Genomic DNA, 25222 nt, shown 5'->3' with positions numbered 1-25222 from the left:
CTCCTAGCGACCCCATGGACTGAAGCCTTCCAGGCTCCTCCATCCATGGATTTTCCAGGCAAGAGTACTGGAGTGGGGTGCCATCGCCTTCTCCAATTCTGTGTATGGATGTACCTTAATTTGTTAATCTGTTCACGAAATGGTGGACATCTGGGTTGTTTCCAGTTTTTAGCTTTTATGAATAAAGTTGGTGAATATTCATGCACAGGTCTTTGATGTTTTAATTTGTTAGGGTAAATATGTAGAAGAAGAGCTAGATCATGTGGTAAGAATATGTTAATGTTGTGAGGAACAACCAGACTCTTCAAAATGGCCATATGATTTTATAGTCACCCCTGCAAATGTATGAGAAATTCATTATACTTTGTCTTGTAATTTTTTCCATTCAAAATTAAAATCTTATAGTTTTAATTTGTAGTTCCCTAATAGCTAATGATGTTGAAGATCATTTCTTGTGCTCTCTTCTTTGGTAAAGTATATGTTTTGATCTTTTGCACACTATTTTTTAATGACTTTTTAAAATATCATTGTAAGAGTTCTGTGTATATTCTGGTTACAAGACCTTTATTAGACGTATTGTTTGCAAATATTTTCTCCCTGTCAGTTTCTGGCTTGTCTGTATATTGTCAACTCTGTCTTTTGAAGGGCAGGAACTTTTAATTTTTATGAAGTCTGGTTTATCAATTTTTCTTGTTAAGGTTTGTGATTGGCCTAAAGCCAAGATCACAAAGAATTTTGTCTGCTTTCTGTTATAAATTTTATATTTTTAGGTTTTACATTTAGGTCTATAACCCATTTTAACTTAATTTTTATATCTCATGTGAAGCTTTTTTGCTTACAGATACCTGTTATTCCAGTGTCGTTTTTTAAAAAAGCTCTTCTTTCTCCTTTGAATTACCTTGTCATCTTTGTCAGTCAGATCAATAATGTCTGTAAGGGTCTATTTCTGTATTTCTATTCCATTGATTTATACATCTCTCCTTTCTCCAGTGGTCTTGTACTTTTAGATAAGAGATAATCTATGCATTTTCATTTTCTACTATCATACTGACATCCGAGATTCAAATAAGGCAGTAAATCAACTTCCTATTACCAAAGAATATTAGATAATTGAGTAATTATTGAGCATGTGAGTTTATTTGTACAGAATCAGTCATTTCACTTGCCTCCATGTAATGTGGTAAAATTCCTTAAAAGATTTTGTTCAGATGTTGCCAGTGAGAACAGTCATACACTGTTAATAGGAGTATAAATTGGCTCAAGCACTTTCAAAAACCATTTTGTTGATTTCCGGTTAATGGAGAATATGTGATGAACCTATGACTCATCAATTCTACTTCTTAAGCATATATATATATATACACTCTAGAGAAACTGACACATGTATATAAAGGGACAGGTACAAGACTGTTTACTGTAACATTATTTGAAATATTGGAAAACTGGAAACCTACATATCTTTTCATAGGAAATAGTTAAACTATAGGATAGGATACTATACAGAAGTCAAAATGAATGAATTGGATCTCTGTATGGCTACATAGATCTCAGAAACAATGTATATGTTTAAAATAAAGTGATACAAATAAAATAGGAACAATAGAAAAAATGTACAAGTAAGATAGGCAGTCAGTTCTTAATACTGATTTCTGGGAAGGAAAGGAGCATGGACATGGGAAGAGGAGCAACAAAGGGAACTTCTGTTGTATCTGTTAAATTGCACTTTATTTTTAAAATTCTAAGGCAAATGTGACATTATCAATATTCCTACCACTCAGAATGCAAACGCTATTTTACTGATTTTTGTAACTTGCTTCTTTTTTAAATTATAAAACCAAAAATGTAAACAGATTCTTTTAACAAAAAAACGGAAAGTAAACATCTACGTAGTTTGAATTGACTTAAATGCTTAATAATTTCTTCGTGTGTCATTATCAAGTACTTATCGAGCACTTATTCTGGATCAGACACTGTAAAATACTAATGGCACCATAGTAAGAAAGAAAGTACCCTAAGGGGCCGGATCTAGTTAGTGATTTATTTGAGAGGCGGCGGAGGAAGGTGGTCGGAGGTACACACTGATAAGGGGACAGCATTGCTTTTTTTGAAAAATTTTTAATTTATTTTTGGCTGTACTGGGTCTTCATTCTTGAGCAGGCTTTCCTCTAGTTGCGGTGAGTGGGGGCCACCCGCTCGTGGTGCGCAGACTTCTCGTCTCGGAGGCTTCTCTTGCTGTGAATCACAGGCTTTAGGCGCTTGGCCTTCAGTAGTTGCAGCACTTCAGTTCAGTTGTTGCAGCTCCTGAGCTCTAGAACACAGGCTCAGTAGATGTGGCGCACAGGCTTAGTGGGTCCACAGCATGTGGGATCTTCCTAGGTCAGGGATCAAACCCGTGTCTCCTGAACTGGCAGGTGGATTCCCCACCACTGAGCCACCAGCGAAGCCCAACAGCATTTCTTAGTTATTGTGTGTGATGTTTATAATAAGACTTCATCTATTCTTTGTTATCAGGAGAGTCATGATATTTTATTGATTTTGACATTTCAAATTATATTGAAGAATAGCATGGGAATTTTTAATTAAATAGGGACATGAGTTGGGAAAAACAAAAAGCAGTTCTTATGGATGATTTCCACCTTTGCTTTACTGTATCTCTGTATTAGCCACTTATGACGCATTGCAGATTCTAGTTCAGTTCAGTTCAGTCGCTCAGTCATGTCCGACTCTTTGCAATTCCATGAATTGCAGCATGCCAGGCCTCCGTTTCCATCACCATCTCCCGGAGTTGACTCAAACTCATGTGAGTCCATCGAGTCAGTGATGCTATCCAACCATCTCATCCTCTCTTGTCCCCTTTTCCTCCTGCCCCCAATCCCTCCCAGCATCAGAGTCTTTTCCAGTGAGTCAACTCTTTGCATCAGGTGGCCAAAGTACTGGAGTTTCAGTTTTAGCATCATTCCTTCCAAAGAAATCCCAGGGCTGATCTCCTTCAGAATTGACTGGTTGGATCTCCTTACAGTCCAAGGGACTCTCAAGAGTCTTCTCCAACACCACAGTTCAAAAGCATCAATTCTTTGGCACTCAGCCTTCTTCACAGTCCAACTCTCACATCCATACATGACCACAGGAAAAACCATAGCCTTGACTAAACAGACCTTTGTTGGCAAAATAATGTCTCTGCTTTTGAATATGCTATCTAGGTTGGTCATAACTTTCCTTCCAAGGAGTAAGCGTCTTTTAATTTCATTGCTGCAGTCATCATCTGCAGTGATTTTGGAGCCCCAAAAAATAAAGTCTGACACTGTTTCCCCATCTATTTGCCATGAAGTGATGGGACCGGATGCCACAATCTTATTTTCTGAATGTTGAGCTTTAATTTTCAAAATCAATGAAATTTGCATATACTTGCTGGATTGGAAGAAGCACAAGCTGGAATCAAGATTGCCAGGAGAAATATCAGTAACCTCAGATATGCAGATGACTCCACCCTTATGGCAGAAAGTGAAGAGGAACTCAAAAGCCTCTTGATGAAAGTGAAAGTGGAGAGTGAAAAAGTTGGCTTAAAGCTCAACATTCAGAAAACGAAGATCATGGCATCCAGTCCCATCACTTCATGGGAAATAGATGGGGAAACCTTGGAAACAGTGTCAGACTTTATTTTTTTGGGCTCCAAAATCACTGCAGATGGAGACTGCAGCCATGAAATTAAAAGACGCTTACTCCTTGGAAGGAAAGTTATGACCAACCTAGATAGCATATTCAAAAGCAAAGACATAACTTTGCCAACAAAGGTTCATCTAGTCAAGGCTATGGTTTTTCCTGTGGTCACGTATGGATGTGAGAGTTGGACTGTGAAGAAGGTTGAGCGTGAAAGAATTGATGCTTTTGAACTGTGGTGTTGGAGAAGACTCTTGAGAGTCCCTTGGACTGGAAGGAGATCCACCCAGTCCATGCTGAAGGAGATCAGCCCTGGGATTTCTTTGGAAGGAATGATGCTAAAGCTGAAACTCCAGTACTTTGGCCACCTCATGTGAAGTAGTTGACTCATTGGAAAAGACTCTGATGCTGGGAGGGATTGGGGGCAGGAGGAGAAGGGGACGACAGAGGATGAGATGGCTGGACGGCATCACTAACTCCATGGACGTGAGTCTGAGTGAACTCCAGGAGTTGGTGATGGACAGGGAGGCCTGGCGTGCTGAGATTCATGGGGTCGCAAAGAGTCAGACGCAACTGAGCGACTGAACTGACTGAACTGAACTGTTACCACTTGAAAGAAATTTTCTATACATATTTTGATCATGCTGAATTTTTAGGTCCTTTTAGAGCTTAATTTTGAATCAAGAATAAATGCTGTCATGTTTCAAAGAAAATAGAAATGTGTTACTAAATGGCCACATGTGCGACCTTTTATGCCAGTTCTCATGGTACTGTCATTTGTGAAATAAAAACTAACTCTTGAAAGGATCATCCAACAATGAACATGTTACATCATATTTGAATACAATTAGGTTAAACAGTGCTTATTTTTTCTCATTATTATTGAAATCATGTTTAAAACCATTTATCTAAAGTAAAATCTTGAGAAGTCAAGTTTATTTCTCTAACACACTATTATAGTGGTTTTAAGCATCAATACCATGAGATGATAAACAACAAAAGACTTTCTGCTCTGAAACTGAGAAACATTGAGGTATGTATTCCTCTCATGCAGAGCCACATATTCATTAGAATGCTTAAGTACTGAGAAGTCACAGGATAACAGTTTTCTAGCTTACTCGATCACAACCCCACCCCCTTTTTTCATCCCTGTATCTCCTAAAAACAGCATGCTTTGGAAAATGTTTTAGTGTATTCTTAGGTTAGGCTTCTGGAGAAGGCAATGGCACCCCACTCCAGTACTCTTGCCTGGAAAATCCCATGGACGGAGGAGCCTGGAAGGCTGCAGTGCATGGGATCCCTGAGGGTCGGACATGACTGAGCGACTGCACTTTCACTTTTCACTTTCCTGCATTGGAGAAGGAAGTGGCAACCCACTCCAGTGTTCTTGCCTGGAGAATCCCAGGGACGGGGGAGCATGGTGGGCTGCTGTCCATGGGGTCGCACAGAGTCCGACACGACTGAAGTGACAGCAGCAGCAGCAGCAGCAGCAGGTTAGGCTTCGCTGGTGGCTCAGACAGTAAAGAATCTGTCTGCAGTCTAGGAGACCCAGATCTTCCGTGGGTCAGGAAGATCCCCTGGAGAAGGAAATGGCAAGTCACTTAAGTATTCTTGCCTGGAGAATCCCATGGACAGAGGAGGCTGGTGGGCTACATTGTCCATGGGGTCACACAGAGTCAGACCCGACTAGAGCGACTTAGCGCATGCATACATACACACACACGCACATGATTTATACAAATTATTATTTTTATTTTAAAGTAGGACAAAAGGACCAAGCTGTGGAATGGTATAAGAAAGGTATTGAAGAACTAGAAAAAGGAATAGCCGTCGTAGTTACAGGACAAGGTAAGGTTGTATTTACATTTATTTAGTGGCATCCCAAATTATATTCACATGATTGCCCTGATTTCCGATATGTTTATCTAAATAAAAGTATTTAACAGATTTTTAAATGTTACTGTTACTCTTTCTAGACTTACAGTTAATGCTTTATTACCTGTGCTAAAAATGAAGTTATGACCAAATATGCTTAAACTTGATTACCTATAGCAGTAAGATAAAAAATGGTATATTACTTGTGTCCTCCTTGGAACCATGATTCATGATATTTTAACCTATTTGTAGCCCTGGCTTTGAAACCTCACTCTTTCCTCAGCCGTCAAGGCAGGGAGGGAGTAGTTAATCCACAGATCCCCCTTTTGCACTGTGGGTGATGCTTGACTGTGTGTTAGAATATGAGCTGTAATGTTTGTTTTTATTTACACATGGTCTTTTAAAATCAAAGTAGTTATTTTTCATTTTTTCTGTCACATCAAATTAAAAATCAGAGTCTAATATTACCGTTAAATATATAGACAACAAATTTCTGCACACATACTGTGTACTGAAGCATCATTTTATGTGCTTCATACTTATCATCTCTCTTAATTTCACCACAGCCCTACACTCTGAAGCTGCTACTGTTATCCTTATTTTTCAGATTAAAAACCTTAAGTGGGAAGAAGTAACTTGCCTGAGATCTCATAGGCATGAAGAGGTAGAGTCAGGATTTGAACTCAGGCAGTCTGGCTTTAAAACCTGAATTCTTAAATACTGTATGTGAATATGTGTTATATGTGACACTATTAAATGAATAAAGTACTTGGCTATCATAGCTCTGATAAATTCAAAAGCAGAAATTATAATACATGGGCTAAGAATCTTAGCCTTAGGGATCAATCCACCCAGTAGATATTTTATCTGGCTGACTGATTCTATAATTTATATCAGCTAATCTCCAATAACTACAATGTGTCCAATATTTACCATGATTTTTTCTGTCTCCTTTTTATTTTGACTATTTCTCTAGCTACTGGTCTCCTATATAAAAGAGAGCAGGGAGGTTGGGTCTTGGAGACTTTCATGAGTTTATGAGCATCACTTTATAAATTATGTACAAAAATTTTTGTCAAATGTATAGAAGAAGAGATCAAAGAAAATGAGTTATGAGAAAAATATTTCATTGAATTGAAGATGCCTTCGATTGTACCACTAAGAGAAAAAAATGTCAGTTAAACTATTAACACATTCTCTTCTTATCACAAACAATTTTAATTTTAACCTTATTCAGTTTGCTGTCTTGATCTTATTTAGATATAGCTATAATAGAAATATTAATATTTATAACCAAGTTTTTGTATGCAGAGGCAGTGACAAGCTATGTTGTGACTGCAGTCTGGCTAATAGCATTAATAGGTTGGCACTGGTGTTAAAACACTTCCCAACTTCAGAGATTTTTAAATGTAGGGGAAAAAAATATGTCTCATAAGCCATGAAATCCATGAAATACCACACTAGGTCTGATACTCTCATAAGGAACTATAACTGATTTTTTTTAAGATATTATTTGAAAATGATATTTTCTTAATTTCTTTATAAAGACAATGACTTCTCTTGAGATTAGTTGTTATGATAACTTATCTGGAAGCAGTGTTAGTAGGTAAATGTAGATATTTTAATTATTTTTTCTACTTTTTCTTTCAGGTGAACAGTGTGAAAGAGCTAGACGTCTTCAGGCTAAAATGATGACTAATTTAGTTATGGCCAAGGACCGTTTACAACTATTAGGTATCAGTTAATGAATTGTATAACTGCAATGAGATACATTTGAAATCTGTGTTTAGTGAAATTCTGAATATAGTTAGAAATAAATCAGTGATCACACTGGATCAATGGTCACATAAGAACACACTTGAAAATATGTTCTAGTCTTTTTTTTAACTCATGAAAATTTTAAAATACAGAAAAGAGCATATTGAACTAATTATCTGTCACTCAACTTTGGTAATTATCAGTTTATCATTGGTCTTGATTCAAGATTGGCAAACTGTAGCCTATGGACTCAGTTCAGTACACTGCCTGTTTTTATAAGTTGACACAAAGCTGCTCTCATTTCTTTGTATATGATCTGATTGCTTTTGTGCTGCAGTGGCAGAATTGAGGTGTTGATACAGAGATCATGTAGCCTGCAAAGCCTCTTAATATATAACTTTTGAAAGTATTTTAATATTTAGTCTCTGGCTCTTTACAAAAAATGTTTGCAAACCCCAGTTTATATCCCTGCCCACTTTCCCCAGCTTCATATTACTATTTTGAAACTATTTCTTCATATCTTTTTATTTCATTTATCAATATTTTATATTGTATCTCAAAAGATAAAGATGCTTTAAAAATAAAATTCCCAAAGTGAGAAGAATGTACCTTCTTATGTTTCCCTTCTTTCCTCCTTTCCTGTGTGTCATTTTTATTTTTCACTTAGCTTTGTACTTGGAACCTTCAAAATGAAAATTCATTTCATTATAGGTAATGAAGGTAATGATTCCTCCTCCTGAGGAAACTGTATTAAATGGGGTCATAGACATGACCACCAGGGGGAAAAAATTGCCAAAATACCATTATCACACCTAAAAAAAAAAATAGTTCTTTTAATACAAACATAAAAGTAATAGCCAAAAAAGGTCAGTTTCTAGATTTAATATATAATGTGCAGTCAGTATCTCATAATTTAATAACTGCTACTGTTTTTTATAATTTAATTGTTTGAATCCGGATCTCAAGAAGATCCATACTATATGTCTTTTTTTTTTTTTTTGAATTTTATTTATTTATTTTTCTTTTGATTTTATTTTATTTTTTAAACTTTACATAATTGTATTAGTTTTGCCAAATATCAAAATGAATCCACCACAGGTATACATGTGTTCCCCATCCTGAACCCTCCTCCCTCCTCCCTCCCCATACCATCCCTCTGGGTCGTCCCAGTGCACTAGCCCCAAGCATCCAGTATCGTGCATCGAACCTGGACTGGCATCTCATTTCATACATGATATTTTACATGTTTCAATGCCATTCTCCCAAATCTTCCCACCCTCTCCCTCTCCCACAGAGTCCATAAGACTGTTCTATACATCAGTGTCTCTTTTGCTGTCTGGTACACAGGGTTATTGTTACCATCTTTCTAAATTCCATATATATGCGTTAGTATACTGTATTGGTGTTTTTCCTTCTGGCTGACTTCACTCTGTATAATAGGCTCTAGTTTCATCCACCTCATTAGGACTGATTCAAATGTATTCTTTTTTTCTATATGTCTTTTTTTAATATACACATCTGGTTTTTTCTTTTTCTTGGGATTTATGAACCAAATCTTTGTCACATAGTTTTTCCTGTAGTCTATTTTGCTGCATGTATATCCATGTTATCTTTTAATGTATTCTTGTCCTCCCTATAAATTGATATTTGAATATAGAGGCTTAATTGGATTGAAAGTAGACTTTTATTTCTTAATGATAAGACTGCATGATGGGTGGTTTGTGTTTATGCATCAATAGTTCTTAATGATGTTAGTAGCAGTTGATGACTTGTGCCCAGTGACATTGTAATTGTCATTCTTTCTGTGTTTATCAGTTGGAAAAGGACTATAATGAGACACTTCTCATTTTCTATTTGATGGTATAGGCTTTAAAAATAGGTTATGGTAAATCAAAGTGGAACTAAAACCCACCCTTCTTGGGTGGTTGTTTCTACCATCGCTTGAAGTGATACAGATAGTATAGAAACTTGGCAAACAGCAGACTTTATCTGTTGCTCTGCAACTTTGATAAGTTATTTAGCATGTCTCAGTCTTTTTTATTTCATTTGTAACATGAGGCTGATAGATAATTATTGTCTCACCATATTTGTGACCAATAAATTGTTGAGTAAGCAAGTACTTAGAAATGCTGATTTTTGTTCATCTCCTTACCTGTGTGTAATCACCATCACCACCCCTGCTTTTGAGTAGTATATATACATTTGTATTTTATTCATTCAGTCATTCATCCATTCATTCTTATATGGTCTGTTGTGTTTATAAATTTTCCCCCCACATTGTTGAAAAAAAGCCCTTACTGTTTTCAGATAGCTAATAAGACAGTGTTCCCCTGGCTCCTGTGGCTGACAGGGTTAGTAGTGTTATAGTACATCAAGGGTTGTTGTAGTGAAATAACTACCTAGTTGTTCTAATTGGTCCTTTCTGTGTGTTTTAGCTGTAACACTTTGTAGTATATATACAGAGTATCAATATATGTGATGTAGATTGTTTGATTATGGAACATTTTATAACTTGTTTCAAATTGAACAATGGCTGGTTTTTAATCTTTTATTGTAAGTTGTGATATGGTAAAACATTACAAGCAGCTCATCAGTTTGTAGACTTCTCTTTAAATGTAGCTTTGTGATTTCTTATTTGTGTTATTAGAAGAATGGACAAAACAGATATATAATAGTAATATAACATGAAGCTAGGTATTAATAGAATTAATATTTGGGTGCTCTTGTTGTCTATTATCAAAAATACGATATGTCCATTCATGAAAGACGTTACTTTAAAAAAGAGAGGGTGGAATAAAAGACATCATCAACATATTCCTGTCTTCTGAGAATGCAGAATTTCTGGGAGTTATATACAAAAGACAGTAAAGAAGTGTGCAAAAGTGCACAGTAGAGTGTATTTGAGTATCATGTGCTATTTAAAAAATGGAGCTTTTCAGAGGTGGGATGGCTGATAGGTACCCAATTAGGATGAAGAATGATATTGGGAGTTCCCCACACAGACTGGTTTGAGAGGATATATCTTCTCTGATGGAGGTGGGAAGAGTTCCTATGTATAATATATCTTTAATTTAGTCAAAGTGGACCTTAGAGCAAAGGTTAAGTGTAAAACCTGTTATAAATAGAAAGGTAATTTTGGCAGTGACTTCTTGGTATGCTTGGCAGTTGCTCTTTTTAAAAGATTTAGCTTTATTCAGTGTCCAGTTATTAAATCCTTACTCTGTACCAGATACAGTGCCAAGGAATATAAACTGAATTTATTTCTTAACTTGGGAAATATTTACTGGGTGGTTATCACATTGTAAGCACTTAGGATATAGACAAGGATCCCTGTGTCAAAGAGTTTATATTCTAGCAGGAGGAATAATGACAGTAGGCAATAGACATATAGAATAAACAAGTTATAGCATGTGTTAGATGGTGATAAATACATGGAAAAAAGAAAGCATAAAATACAGTACAAGGGTTTAGGAGTAGATGAGAGGTGGTCTGAATTCTTAGCTTTAAATAGGATGGTCAGGGTATGCCTCTTTGAGAAGCTGACATCAGTTAGTCTTGCAGGTGTCTGGGAGAAGAAAGTCTGTGGAGAAGTAAGAGCTGATGCAAAGCCTTAAGAAAACACATCTGACATGTTGAGTTTCTCTGGTGACTCAGACAGTAAAGAACCCGCCCGCAATGCAGGAGACCTGGGTTCAATCTCTGGGTTGGGAAGACCCCCTTGAGAAGGAAACAGCAACCCACTCCAGTATTCTTGCCTGGAGAATCCTCATGGACAGAGGAGCCTAGCGGGCTACAGTCCGTGGGGTGGCAAAGAGTTGGACATGACTGAGCACACAGCTAAGAGACCAGTGCGCCAGAGCAAGGAGAATATAGCAGAGATCGAAGAGCTGATGGTGGAGGTGGGGAGGGGAGGGTCTTGACAACAGGCAGGGTTTTAGAGGGCATGATGAAGATCTGAGCTTTTACCATGTGTGAAGTGGGGTACACTTAGAAGGATTTTTAGGAAAGGAATAACATCATCTGACCTCCGTATAAAAAGGATCCCTGGTTGTGATGTTGCAAGAGTATGAGTAAGACAACTGTTATGGTAAGCTGGGGGAAATGGAGTCTTGGATTAGGGTGATACCAGGAGTAACCATCAGGTGAATTAGTATTATATTTGAAGGTTGAGCAAACAGATTTACCGATAGATTGGCTAAAATATTCTGTTTAAGGCTCTTGTTGATACAGTGGAGGAGGCATAAATAGATAAATCATCACTGCAGGATGGAGATAATGTATGTATTTTGTGGAGATGGGAAAACACGTGTCTGAGAAGTCTTCCTGGAAGAAGTAAAACCTGAAGTGGGGATTTAAAAAGATAAATAAAAGTTATTAATGTCTGGGAGTAAGGATATTCCAGGAGGAACTAACAGCATGAACATAGACTGAGGGACAAGGAAAACCATGGTGCTGATGGAGATGTGAATTTGGGATTGCTCAGGCATGAGAGATGTAGGCAGATCATGGCAGACCTTGCTGGTCATATCAGGGAGCTTCAGTGCTAATCTGGGGGCAGCAGGAAGCTGCTAAAGGGTTCCCTTCTAAGTAGATCACTGAGATGATTGTGTGGGGGTTGCCCATGAGGGGATCAAGAAGCAAGGTGACTTGTTTCATGTTACATCATTGGTTAATCTATGACCTTTAGTCATTCTAAAAGAAAGCATTAAACTAAATTTACTTTCTTAAAAAAAAAAAAAATAGACTGGAGCAGATTTACATTAGCTGTGTCCTGCTATTGTATATGTGTACGTTTTCACACATATAAATGTAAACCCTACAAACAAATTCTGTGGTTTTTTATTCTTAGTTATCAGAACTAAGGATTTGTTTCTGTTTCTTTTTGCTATATAATGAGTGTTTACGTGACCTTTTTGTTAACATTGAAGAGAATGTTGAAGAGAGTGCTAATTGATAAATAAGACATTTACAAATCAGTTTTTTCTAATTTATGTCTTTAACCAACACAAATGGTTTCTTTCTCAATATGGTGATTTGATGAGTATTATCTTTGAGAAAAATCAGATGACCTATCTGTTAACTAACAATAATAAAAGGGCTCCAAGGTATATTGTATCAGCCAGTTCTAGGATACAAAAGCTTTGTGCTTTGTGCAGAGAGGATAGCTGCTATTTAACCTGTCCCAAAGGCATGTGTGTTTGTACCATAAACCAAGCATGGCGCCTGCTTGTCTGACCTTAGCAATGAAAGTTTAAACAGTATATATGTGCTACGTTTCATTGACTTCTTAGTACTGGAGATAAGAATCAGTAATGAGAGACTTCCCTGGCAGTCCAGTGGCTAAGACTCTGTGCTCCCAATGAGGAGGGCCTGGGTTCAATCCCTGGTCAGGGAACTGGATCCCACATGCCTCGACTAAGAGTTCACATGCTACAGCTAAGATCCTGCAGAGCCAAATAAATAAATGAAAATAAATCATTTAAAAAAAGAATCAGTAATGATAACTTGGAGTATTTCAATAAAATAGATATGGTCAAAATTTAGCCCTAATATAAATGAAGCCCAGGTAGGTCCTTTATGTATTACTTTATTTAATCCTTGAAACCCTTGGAAAACTGATGCTGAAGCAAGTTCATACTAGTGAATGAGTGGTGGAGCAAGGTGTTCATCAGTTAGCAATATGGGGTGACTTGACTGGGAAAAGAGTGCAGCAGTGATGTAGGGTGGCAAGAAAATTCAAACCGCTACACTTTGGGGCTTCATGTCCTAGACATAGAGACCCAGATCTTGAGAGGATCACATTGTAATTTGAACTGGGGGGGAGGGGTAGGGTTGATATAATCCTTTAAAATCTTTGATTAATTTAAAAATAGATACTATATGCACATGCCAAAAATTTTGAGAAGTTGGAAAAGCATCCATCCCATACTGTGTCCCAGCCACCCATTTCCCCTCCCCAGAGGCAGCTAGTATTTACCAGTTTCTCTGGGTCTTTTTTAGAGAGAATTTTTAGATATTCAAATATACATGTGTGTTTAAATAAATGGTAGGGTACTGTACACACAGTTCTGCAGCTTGCTTATTCCATTCTGCTTTATTGCATTTCTTTTTTGCTGATGAGATGTCCTTTTTTTTTTTTTTAAATCTTTCCAGATCCTAGCCAACTCACAGCCCACGTCCTCTGTAAAGTCTTCTTAATGTTCTCTTTCTAACTCTATCCTGTTCTCCCTGTACAATGATTTGGATGTATTAGATATTCAGGAAATGTTTACTGGTGATAGTAGTGTTATAGAATTGCCTCAGGTTACCAAACCTGAATAATGCATATTTTGAACACAGTAATTCACTCGTTTATTTTTGTTGCTATTTTAACGTCTGAGTTTTTGCTAATTAGTTATGTTGTTAAAGATAATTTTATATAAATGCAAAACCCTTTACTATATAACTTTTTAACACCTTGAATCATTTTTAATTTTCACATAAACATTTTTTATTATGTTGTTTTCTGTTTGTTTATTTTTTTCTTTTTTTACACTCCCCTCTGTTGCATAGAGAAGCTGCAACCAAGTTTGCAATTTTCCAAGTCACAAACGGACGTCTATAATGACAGTACTAACTTGACATGCCGTAATGGACATCTCCAGTCAGGTGGGTTTAGGTTAACTAACATGTCAAATAATAAAGCTTGCATGCAAAGTAGAGTCCTGCTTAACCTGATAATGTTGATTTGATTTTACAGTGATAGATTTGATTGGTTTTTGTTCGCACAGGGCTGTGTAGAAAAAACAGCATCCTTGTCGTTCATGGCATGTAAACATGTAACAGATAGGTGTAGCCATTCTCAACCTGTTATATATGCATATTTTACAACCTCCAAGTTTTGAGATGATAAAATGTGCAGGTTCATTTTCCTAAATTATTAAGATGTTCTTTTGTTTCTATTTTATTTTGAGCTTTGGTGTTTTTTCCTATCGGTACCTGTACCAGGTTTTTATAAAGCAGTGTTTTTTGAGACAATAATTTTAATTTTTTGATCATATACCAGTTTACAGTGCATATACATTTCACCTATACAATGAATGAGTATTTAGTTATAACCCCTGTTGGAAAAAGTTTGAAGCTGAGTTCACACAGTAAGGAGAAACATTAGAATACTATTATTTACTATAGGATAAATTTGTTTCCCATAAGTTTTGAGCATCACATCAGCTCCTACAGAAAATTAAATGGTTTTTTGCCTTGTTTTGTTTGGGTGGAAGGAATCTTCATTTCCTAGGTTCTCTAACATCTTGTCTAGTTTTATTGGTAACTTTTTCAGAATTAGTTTTGTGTCCAGTGCTTAAATTTTATTAAAGTAAATATTACTTTGTTCAAACTGTAACAGAAAATTCATAGTATAGACCATAAAAAAACTGCTTTCTTTACTCATATGTAATAAAAAAGTTTAAAGATTTCTTGTTTTTTAAATTTTTATTTAAATCAATTATATATAACTGATTTACAATGTTATATTAGGTCCAGGTGTATAGCATAGTGAATCAGTTATACATATATCCACTCTTTCTTAGATCCTTTTTCCATATAGGTCATTACAGAATATTGACTAGAGTTCGCTATGCTGTACGTTAAGTTCTTATTAGTTATCTACTTTATACACAGTAGTATGTATATGTCAATCCCAATCTCTATTTATCCCTCCCCTCCCTTACCCCCTGGTAATGATAAGTTTGTTTTCTACATCTGTAACTCAATTTCCATTTTTCCTCCCCTCAAGTTGTCTGATTTTTTTTTTCTTGCTCTTTAGCTTCACATTATAGGTTCTTGCCCTTTTCTGTGCTTTTTAACTAAAAGACCTGCTCTAATATTTCTTTTAATGAAGTTTTGTAGATAGTAAACTCTCTCAGCCTAGTGTCTGAAAATACCCTCGTCCTTACTTGGCTGGTCACCGGAATATAGAATAGATGAAAGTTAACATTGTTTTTTCCTTCAGCATTTTGAGCACACTTGGTTGCTTGCTGACCTTTGTTATTTTTATGAGAAGTCTGCTATCATTGTCACAATTCCTTGTAAAAATTTTTATCCATTTATAATCTTAGGACTGTATATTTTCTGTTTGTAGAAATTCTTCTCCAGTCTCCTTTTTCCTGTTTGAAGTGAGTGATAAATACTTACCACCCTAGACGGATCTTGCTTTTATTCACACTTTGGCTTTTAATTGTTGTCATTCTCTTTTCTTCCTTGTTTTTTCTATAGGGTCATTATCCTTTAGTTCCTTGAACAAATGGCACAGATTTTCACCGTACCGTGTGGCATATGGGATCTTAGTTTCCCAGTCAAGGATTAAACCCATGCCCCGTACACTGGAAGCAAGTTCCCTTCTTTGGAGTTTCCTTAAGCTATATTAAGGGATATTATGGCAAAGGCTTTTGTGTTTAAGCTAGTCTTTTCTCTAGGCTACTCTAATTTGCTGACTGATTTAACAGTGAACATTTCTATTAATAAACTGTGATGTTTGTTATATAGTATATGAAAATATTATTTAGAAGCAGTGAGATTTGAACATTTAAAGTGTATAATTTATGTAGAAGAGCAGAGTAGGTAGGTCATGTGACCTTTTAGACTTATTAGAAAATATCTTATACTTGTTTGTTTATATGTGCATGCATGCATGCCCAGTCATGTCTGACTCTTTGCCCCCTTGGACTGTAGCTTGCTAGGGTCCATTGACCATAGGGTTCTCTAGGCAGGAATACTGAATGAGTAGTCTTCCCGACCCAGGGATCGAACCCCCATCTCCTGTGTCTCCTTGCATTGGCAGGTGGATTCTTTACCACTGAGCCACCTGGTAACATAGATACAGCACGAAATACTTGGCATATTAACCACATCTTTATACTCTTTAAATTAAAATTACCTTTTAAAACTCTTCTGGTGGCACAGATTGGATTTTCATACTGTTTTGTAGTCTGAAAAGTGTGGAATGATGTGCTGTTTGTTCCCGCCCCCACCCCCATACAGCCTACCCCTAGTGCTTTACTACATTTTGTTTCTTTAATTTTTCGCAGCTTTTAAATAAAACAAAACAAAAAAGAAAAAAATTTTGGCAGCCTTATTTTCTTGGTACCTTTTTTGTATCCTCCTCCTGCCCCCACAAATAGTTATTTCTTTTTATGACAAATATGTATTTCTTAAAATTATACACCAGGAAAAGGAAAAGGCTAAATACTCATAATCTTGTCCACACCCAGTAACAATCATTATGAACACTTTAGTGTATATTCTGACTGAAGTCTTATTTTGAGATACTGCTGAAATAAAAATAATATTACTAGCTTTCAAATTTGTACTGGTTCTTATATTAACTTTTATAATGTTTAGCCACAATTTTCTGACCATGATGACTTTATTTTTTCCTTGATAGAAAGTGGAGCTGTTCCAAAAAGAAAAGATCCGTTAACACATGCTAGTAATTCACTGCCTCGTTCAAAAACAGTTATGAAAACTGGACCCACAGGTCTTTCAGGCCACCATAGAGCACCTAGTTGCAGTGGTTTATCCATGGTTTCTGGCGTGAGACAAGGACCTGGTTCTTCAGCTGCCACTCATAAGGTATTTTGAGACAGTAACTTCAGTTGCTATGCTGTTGCAAACAAAATTTTGAATATGACAATGCTTGCTTAAATTTATTATAAGTACTTTGTAATACCTTAAGAGAATTGATAAGTTTCCACAAAGTTGAATGATTTCTTTTCTTTTTTTAAAATTTAGATTTATAAAAATCTAAGTAGGGACTTGCCTGGTGGTCCTGTGGCTAAAACTCTGCACTGCCAAGCCAGGGGACTTAGGTTCAATCCCTGGTTAGGGATCCTGCATGCTGCAACTAAAAGATACTACATGCTGCAGTGAAAACCCAGTACTGCCAAATAGTAAATAAATACAACTTTTAAAAATAAAAAGAATAAAAAATAAAGTCTAAGTAGCAGATGCAACTTGCTACTAAAAAGCAAATCTTTTTTTTTCTCTATTATCTTTGAAGGAAATCTTTCTAACTAGGTGTTTTTAACAGTAAGTTTCTTTATCCAGTCTGTTTTATGTATTCTTTATCCAGTCTTTTTGTTTCTAATTTAATTTCTTTATTTGGCTGTGCCATGAAATGTGGCTTACCATATCAGTTCCCAAATCAGGAACTGAACCCAGGCCTTCAGCAGTGAAAGCAGGGAGTTCCAAGCACTAGACCACCAGGAAATTCCCTATAGGACATTTTAAATTCGTTATTTGTATAATTATGTAAATGTACATAAATGTTTTATAACATTAAACATACATAGAGTTTTGTTACAATTCTAACAAGGATCAAAATTATGTGAGTGTGTTGTCATAGAACCTTTTTATTTCATAGTAAGTAAATCTCTCTGGATAAAATCTTCTATAAACCCACTTCATGCCAAATGTAGTTCTATAGAGAATGCCATTTTATCTTAGAATAAATATACAATTTGGGGATTTTATATCTATTTTTTGCTACTTTTATTCCTTTAATTCTGTGAACATTAAAGTTAACTCACATGTGAAAATTGCGAACATTATGTTGTGTTTTCACATCAAAATTTTGTGTCCTTCCAAGAGTACACCAAAAACAAATAGAACAAATAAGCCTTCTACCCCTACAACTGCTGCTCGTAAAAAGAAAGACTTGAAGAATTTTAGGAATGTGGACAGCAACCTTGCTAACCTTATAATGAATGAAATTGTGGACAAGTAAGTATTGTCATCTAAAGCGTTTTATGGAGTTTAAACATTTTTTACTGGCAAAATATATCATTAGTAAAATGGATAATAAATACCTTGTCTAATTTACATATTTAATTTTTATGATGGTTTTCAATTACTATAAATGAGAAAGCCGTTGCTGTACTGATTTAACTATACAGTTTCACTCTTGTTAACATAAAAATGGCTGCATTACATAGAGCTTAGACTTAATATTATAATAACTGAAGAATATGTGTGTAGTTAACTGAAATTCTGTTTCTTAGTGGAACAGCTGTTAAATTTGATGATATAGCTGGTCAAGAGCTGGCAAAACAAGCATTGCAAGAAATTGTTATTCTTCCTTCTCTGAGACCTGAGGTAAGGACTTTATATTGTCATTTTCTTATAGCATCATCCATTACTGAATCCATAGTATCAGTAAATAAATGAGCTATACTAGAATGATTAATTCATTTAACAGTAGATTTGATTTTTTTTTAAAGGAAAAATCATTAGCAGTTGATGTTAACTGTATTGGAAAGGAGATTGACTATAATGGTAACTAATTCCCAATGCATTTGTAATTAAGTTTATAGGAAAAATAGGTAACAGGCAATAATTTTATATTAAGGTAAGAGAGATTTAAAATTAAAAGACAGAAATCATACTTGAGAAAAGAGAAATTAAGATAAGGTTATTTAAAAGAATTATTTTGAAGATATTAAGTGATCAAAGTAAGTGGAAGAGCTGATAAGTGATGGGTAGGGGCCTAACCTTCCATCCCATAATTTTTTAACTCACTGAAGAAGTTAAGTAATCTTGCAACTGATAATAAATATTTAATTTTCCATATTTGGTATTGTTTTGGATTTTCACAATTCACAGATTTCATATTTGATGCTGTTCTAAAAAAATTGCAAAAAATAAATCTGAGGATCCAGTCTGGGTCAGCTGTTTCTCTTCCTCCTGAGCTATCAAGTCTTTGTGGACTCGTTTACAGAATCTAGTGAACATAGATGTTATATGGCACGTTATTGTGAATACACTCTTAAACGAACGTGTAAAGGTTGTGTAGCCCTATTTTTCTATAGTCTCTGTCATTCTCATACTGTTTGTAACTTGTGAGCACCAACTATACTGAAATTTATTATTTGTAGATTCTACTTTCTTTTACCTCTTGCTCATTCTAAGAAGCAGTGTGCAGGAAATCACTGGTTTAATATACTAATTGAATATTCTTAACACTCAATAAAATAATAAGAGAATTATTAAGGTGGAAAGCATTTGTCTTTATAGTAGCCAAATTTGTCTCTTGTACCACCTCAGGCCACACTTTGAGGAAACATATGATGGTTTGTATTTTGGGCTAACTTTTTCCCTAGGGTTATATATAAGCATAGTAAATGCAGCAGACTGAGTATTGACCAAAAAAATGCTTGTTGAAAGGATTCATGCAACCGCAGACCTGAAAAGGATCTTAGCAGTCATTTAGTCCATTTGTTGCCAAAGAAACTAGTCCTAAGACCTAAATTTCTTTCTCTACATTTTAGTTAAGTGGTGGATCAGTCTCAAGTATGGGCTTTATTATAAATGATGTTCTTCTTAGGGTACAAAAATATATCTAAAATTGTAAAGGTAGTAAGGAAATATCTGGACTGTGTTAGAAGTCATTCAGCTTCTGCTCTATGCATAGCTTTAAGGAGCATATCTAAAGTGGAGAGTAAGGTCAAACAGCATATGAATTTACATTTAGGAATATTTCCATGGTAGGGCCATACTGTTTGAAAAAACTGGAATTTCAAAGTTGAATAACCTAGGCTTGGGTGGGGCAGAAGCTTTAGTAACTGTACTAAATTGGAGCTTAAGGAGGAACAGCATCTGAGGTAGAGCCAGATCTCAGGATTGGGACCATTTGTCTATCTCTGCATCTGTCAATTTGAACATTTTTATAATTCCTGTTAAGATTCCCAAGAAAGAGAATGTGATTGTCCTAGCTCATCTTTTCATCTTTTCAGTAGACTGTAAAATGGATCATGGGTCAGAGCTTATTTCATAAAGCACCTTCATTGTGCAACAGATCAGCTTTATTCTTAATTCTCCACAGTGGGGAGCTTGCATGGATCACAATGGGGACATTGTTAGGCTAGATTGGAAAGTTGGGTATGACAGGCATCATGATGAATTTATTCATTTTTTTACAGTGCTGGAATTTTTATTTCATCTTAAAAACACGGAATCATAATTTTGTTTTTGTTCAGTCACTCCGTCATGTCTGACTCTTTTCAACGCCATGGACTCCAGCACGCCAGGCTTCCCTGTCCTTCACCATCTTCCAGAGTTTGTTCAAACTTATATCCATTGAGTTGGTGATACTGTCCAACCATCTCGTCCTCTGTCATCCCCTACTCCTCCTGCCTTCAGTCTTTTCCAGCATCAGGGTCTTTTCCAATGAGTCAGTTCTTCACATCTGGTGGCCAAAGTGCTGGAGCTTCAGCATCAGTCCTTCCCATGAATATTTAGGATTGGTTTCCTTTAGGATTGACTGGTTTGATCTGCTTGCAGTCCAAGGGACTCTCAAGAGTCTTCTCCAACACCACAGTTCAAAAGCATCAATTTTTTTGGTGCTCAGCCTTATTTATGGTCCAGCTCTCACATCCGTATACTGGAAAAACCATAGCTTTGACTATACAGACTGTTGTTGGCAAAGTAATGTCTCTGCTTTTTAATATACTGTCTAGGTTTGTCATAGCGTTTCTTCCAAGGAGCAAGTGTCTTTTAATTTCATGGCTGCAGTCACCATCTACAGTGATTTTGGAGCCCAAGAAAATAAAGTCTGTTACTGTTTCCATTGTTTCCCCATCTATTTGCCATGAAGTGATGGGACCCGATGCCATGTTCTTAGTTTTTGAATGTTGAGTTTGAAGCCAGCTTTTTCACTCTCCTCTTCCACCTTCATCAAGAGGCTCTTCAGTTCCTCTTCACTTTCTATTCTTAGGGTGGTGTCATCTGCATATCTGAGGTTATTGATGTTTCTCCCAGCAGTCTTGATTTTGACTTGTGCTTCACCTAGCCTGGCATTTTGCATGATGTACTCTGCATGTAAGTTAAATAAGCAGGGTGACAGTATACAGCCTTGATGTACTCCTTCCCCAATTTTGAACCAGTCCATTGTTCCATTCCAGTTCTAACTGTTGCTTCTTGACCTGCATATAGATTTCTCAGGAGGTAGGTTAAGGTGGTTTGGTATTCCCATCTCATTAAGAATCTTCCACAATTTTTTGTGATCCACACAGTCAAAGGCTTTAGCATAGTTAGTGAAGCAGATGTTTTTCTGAAATAGCCTAGCTTTTTCTATGATCTAATGGACATTGGCAATTAGATCTCCAGTTCCTCTGCATTTTCTAAATCCAGCCTGTATATCTGGAAGTTCTCAGTTCACGTATTGTTGAAACCTAGCTTGAAGGATTTTTGAGCATTACCTTGCTATCATATGAAGTCAGTGCAATAGTGCAGTACTTTGAACATTCTTTGGTATTGACCTTTGGAATTGAAATGAACACTGACTTTTTCCAGTCCTGTGGCCACTGCTGAATTTTCCGTATTTGCTGGCCTATTGAGCACAGCACTTTAACAGCATCATCTTTTAGGATTTGAAATAGCTCAACTGGAATTCTATCACCTCCACTAACTTTGTTCTTAGTGATGCTTCCTAAGGTCCACTTGACTTCACGTTGTAACTACATTCAGATGGATATATCTTTCCTTTTCTTCTTTTCCTTTCACTTCTTTTCTCAGCTAGTTGTAAGACCTTCTCAACAACAATAATTAAGTTACTGAACACTAAAAGTGGCTTGAATGAGATAAATAATATTAAAAATACATTCTTGAGTTAATTTATTCTCAGAATTACTTAAAGCAAATACTTTAACCTTTGTTCATTCGAGATGGTTTTCAGTAGTTAAATGTATAAGCAAACTATGGTATATGCATGATAATAAAATATTATTCAGCACTAAGAAGAAATGAGCTATCAAGCCATGAAAATACATAGAGGAACATTAAGTACATATTGCTAAGTCAAAGAAGACAATCTTAGAAGTCTAATACTGTGTGATTCCAACTAGAATAACTATGGAGACAGTAAAAAGATCAGTGGTTGCCAAGCATTCGTAGGGAGGGCAGGAAGGTTAAATAAATGGTGGAGAAGGTAGTTTTTAGGATAGTGAAACTGTTCTACATGAAACTAATGGTAAATATTTGACCCAAATAGTGGACCCTAATGTAAACTATGAACTTGGGTTAATAATAATGTATCAGTATTCATCAGCTGTATTAAATGTGCCATACCAATGCAAGATGTTAATAATAGTGGAGGTGGGGGAGGTGAGGAGTTACATGGAAACTCTGTTCTTTCCATTAAATTTTCTGTAAACCTGAACCCACTCAAATAAAATTTTGTCTCTAAGTTGAATATCAGTTACTTTATATGGTTCAACTTAAAAGTACACACACTTTCACTGTTCAGTAAAATGTTATCAGTTGAGTCTTCACCCTTCATGCCTGCTATGCCTGGTGCCCTTGAGTTTGGCAACTATGGTTTCATGTCTCTAGAGAAGGAATGGAGAAGGCAATGGCACCCCACTCCAGTACTCTTGCCTGGAAAATCCCATAGACGGAGGAGCCTGGTGGGCTGCAGTCCATGGGGTTACTGAGAGTTGGACACGACTGAGCGATTTCACTTTCACTTTTCACTTTCATGCATTGGAGAAGGAAATGGCAACCCACTCCAGTGTTCTTGCCTGGAGAATCCCAGGGACTGGGCATCCTGGTGGGCTGCTGTCTGTGGGGTCGCACAGAGTTGGACATGACTGAAGTGACTCAGCAGCAGAGAAGGAAGCATCTGCCTCCTTTTGTTGTGGAAGAGCAGTACACGCTGCGTGCTCTTGGTCAGGGCAGGAGCATGGTTTCCGTTGTTCCTCACACAGACTTTCAATCAGTCCCCCGTTTTTGGCCAACTGCCTTACTAGTGCTTTCTCCCATACCTGATTCCTCCAATTCCAGAGCTTTTCCAGTGTTTTTTGTTCATGTTAGCATGCTCCTGGTATTTAGGTATCCCTTCACAAGCAGGTGCTTAGTTTTAGCTCCCTCAACTCCATTAAATAATTTACCACACTTTATCAACTCACCATGTACAGAAATGTGTGTCCTCTGTTGTTTCCTTTTGTATTTTTGTTCTGTTTTGTTTTGAAGATGTATTTCTTTTTTTATTCATTTACTGTTATTTTGGTGAGATTTCTAAAAGAAGGGGAGAAACATTCTTTGTTCCGTATGTCTTGTTTAATCAGCCTGCTTTCAGTTTTTTAAATGTACTTTTAAAATGTTTTTAATTTTGATCGTGGCTGTACTGGGTCTTCACTGCTGCACAAGGGGGCTTTCTTTAGCTGTAGTGAGCGGGGACTACTTTCTGTTGTGCACGGGCGTCTCATTGTGGTGGCTTCTCTTATTGTGGAGCACGGGCGCTAGGGCACACAGGGTTCAGTGGTTGCAGCTGGCAGGCTCAGCAGTTGTGGTTCACGGGCAGTTGCCTCACAGCCTGTGGTGTCTTCCCAGGCCTGGGTCTGAACCTGTGTCCGCTGCGTTGGCAGGCGGATTCTTAACCACCGGATCACCAGGGAAGCTCAGTTGCTTTCAATTTGTTCAATAAGAATTTGGGTTTACTTCACTTTGTTTTCTTCTGTTTGGGGTAATTGTAGTAATTTATTGATAATATGTTCTCTTTAGAGCTCTGGGCAGCTCTCTTTTGGAGGATGCTACTGATCACAAATAGTACTTTTTAGATAACAAATAATACTCAAAATGTCTGGAAAAAGTGTCTCTAGAATCACAGTTATGAACTAAAGTATGTATTTTTAAGTTGTTCACAGGGCTTAGGGCTCCTGCCAGAGGACTGTTACTCTTTGGCCCACCTGGAAATGGGAAAACAATGCTGGTAAGAATCCCTTTTAAATTGGCAAGTTCTATTGAGATATTAAGGGTATAATATGAATAAAAGAAACATTTCATTGTCACTGAGTCTGTTGTTTATGGTTTGCCTTTTGTTGTTATATACTTTCTCCCTCTCCCCTCCCTCCCCTCCCCCCATACTGCACACCTTGTGGGATCTTAGTTTTCAGATCAGGGATTGAATCCAGGGTCATGGCAGTGAAAGCACTGAGTTTAACCACTCGACCACCAGGGAACTCCCAGGTTTTAAGCTAGTTTTTAATGATGAAGATAGGAAAAAAACCATGTATGTTATCTCCAGTATTAGTTTGATTCTGGGAACAGTATAATTTTCATTGTTTTCCCAAGTTAAATATTAAAATTTTGCCCTAGAAGAGCTTACCTTACTATATTGAGTATCTTGCTAATCTCTGGATTTTTTTTTTTTTTTTTTTACTATTTTAGCAGGTTTATTTAAATAAAATAATCAGCCTGATAACAGATTTCTCCCTTTCTTTTTTTCTAATTGAGGCATAACTGACATACAACAGATTGTTTTTTTCTATATCGTTCTGCCAGAAGTTTTTGCTAGGATCTGAATACCTCTTTTCCTGCATGACTCTGCTATAGGGAAAACTAAATAGGGAAAGAGTAACTTTTTCCTTCAGCTGTTTATCTTTCTCTAACCAGATATCTTTTATAACTGGGAAGAGAATAACACACCCTTCTTTTTTTTTTCAACCTGTCCCTTTGACATCTCTCTTAGAGAAAAAGAGAGTGAGAAGAAGCACAGCTCCTCCTGCACCTTTTTCTCATTGCTGAGAAGAAAATACATTGATTGCTATTTATTGGAAATTGTGTCATACCTTATGTTTTCAGGAAATGTTTTCTAGAAATTAAATTGATCACATGTAGTTATCTTTTTAAAGCAATTGAACTAATATATTTACCCTTCTGATTTTTAAAGGCTAAAGCAGTAGCTGCAGAATCTAATGCAACCTTCTTTAATATAAGTGCTGCAAGTTTAACTTCAAAATATGTGAGTGTTCTTTTTCCAGTATTGTCATGCTTTAAGTTACTGTCTAAATGTTACTGTGTTAAGAATAAATGGCAATAACCTTATACAAAGATGTTTTTCTATGAGTTTTATATCTATTACTTACATATTATTTAAATATCTTCTTTTTTTACTCTTCAA

At 36.4% G+C, this 25222-nt stretch overlaps 1 protein-coding gene across 4 annotated transcripts in view; it reads left to right on the top strand.

Annotated features, from left to right (window-relative positions):
- The window catches only part of SPAST (spastin), a 56944-nt gene that overhangs the window by 12518 nt on the left and 19204 nt on the right, over positions 1-25222 (top strand). The window contains exons 2-9 of one of the 4 annotated variants that reach the window (XM_070379769.1): positions 5422-5505; positions 7183-7266; positions 13843-13938; positions 16712-16899; positions 17915-18048; positions 18327-18420; positions 23957-24031; positions 24992-25063. In XM_070379769.1, coding sequence (XP_070235870.1) covers positions 5422-5505; positions 7183-7266; positions 13843-13938; positions 16712-16899; positions 17915-18048; positions 18327-18420; positions 23957-24031; positions 24992-25063 — 827 coding nt within the window. Of the gene's footprint in view, positions 1-5418; positions 5506-7182; positions 7267-13842; positions 13939-16711; positions 16900-17914; positions 18049-18326; positions 18421-23956; positions 24032-24991; positions 25064-25222 lie in introns of all 4 variants that reach the window. The other 3 variants (XM_005893010.3, XM_070379771.1, XM_070379770.1) reach the window with 3 other exon arrangements.

This window comes from Bos mutus, chromosome 11 (assembly GCF_027580195.1).
Source record: "Bos mutus isolate GX-2022 chromosome 11, NWIPB_WYAK_1.1, whole genome shotgun sequence".
NCBI lineage: Eukaryota > Metazoa > Chordata > Mammalia > Artiodactyla > Bovidae > Bos > Bos mutus.
Note: the sequence above shows the minus strand (reverse complement) of the source record. Positions and strands in the feature narration are given on the sequence as shown.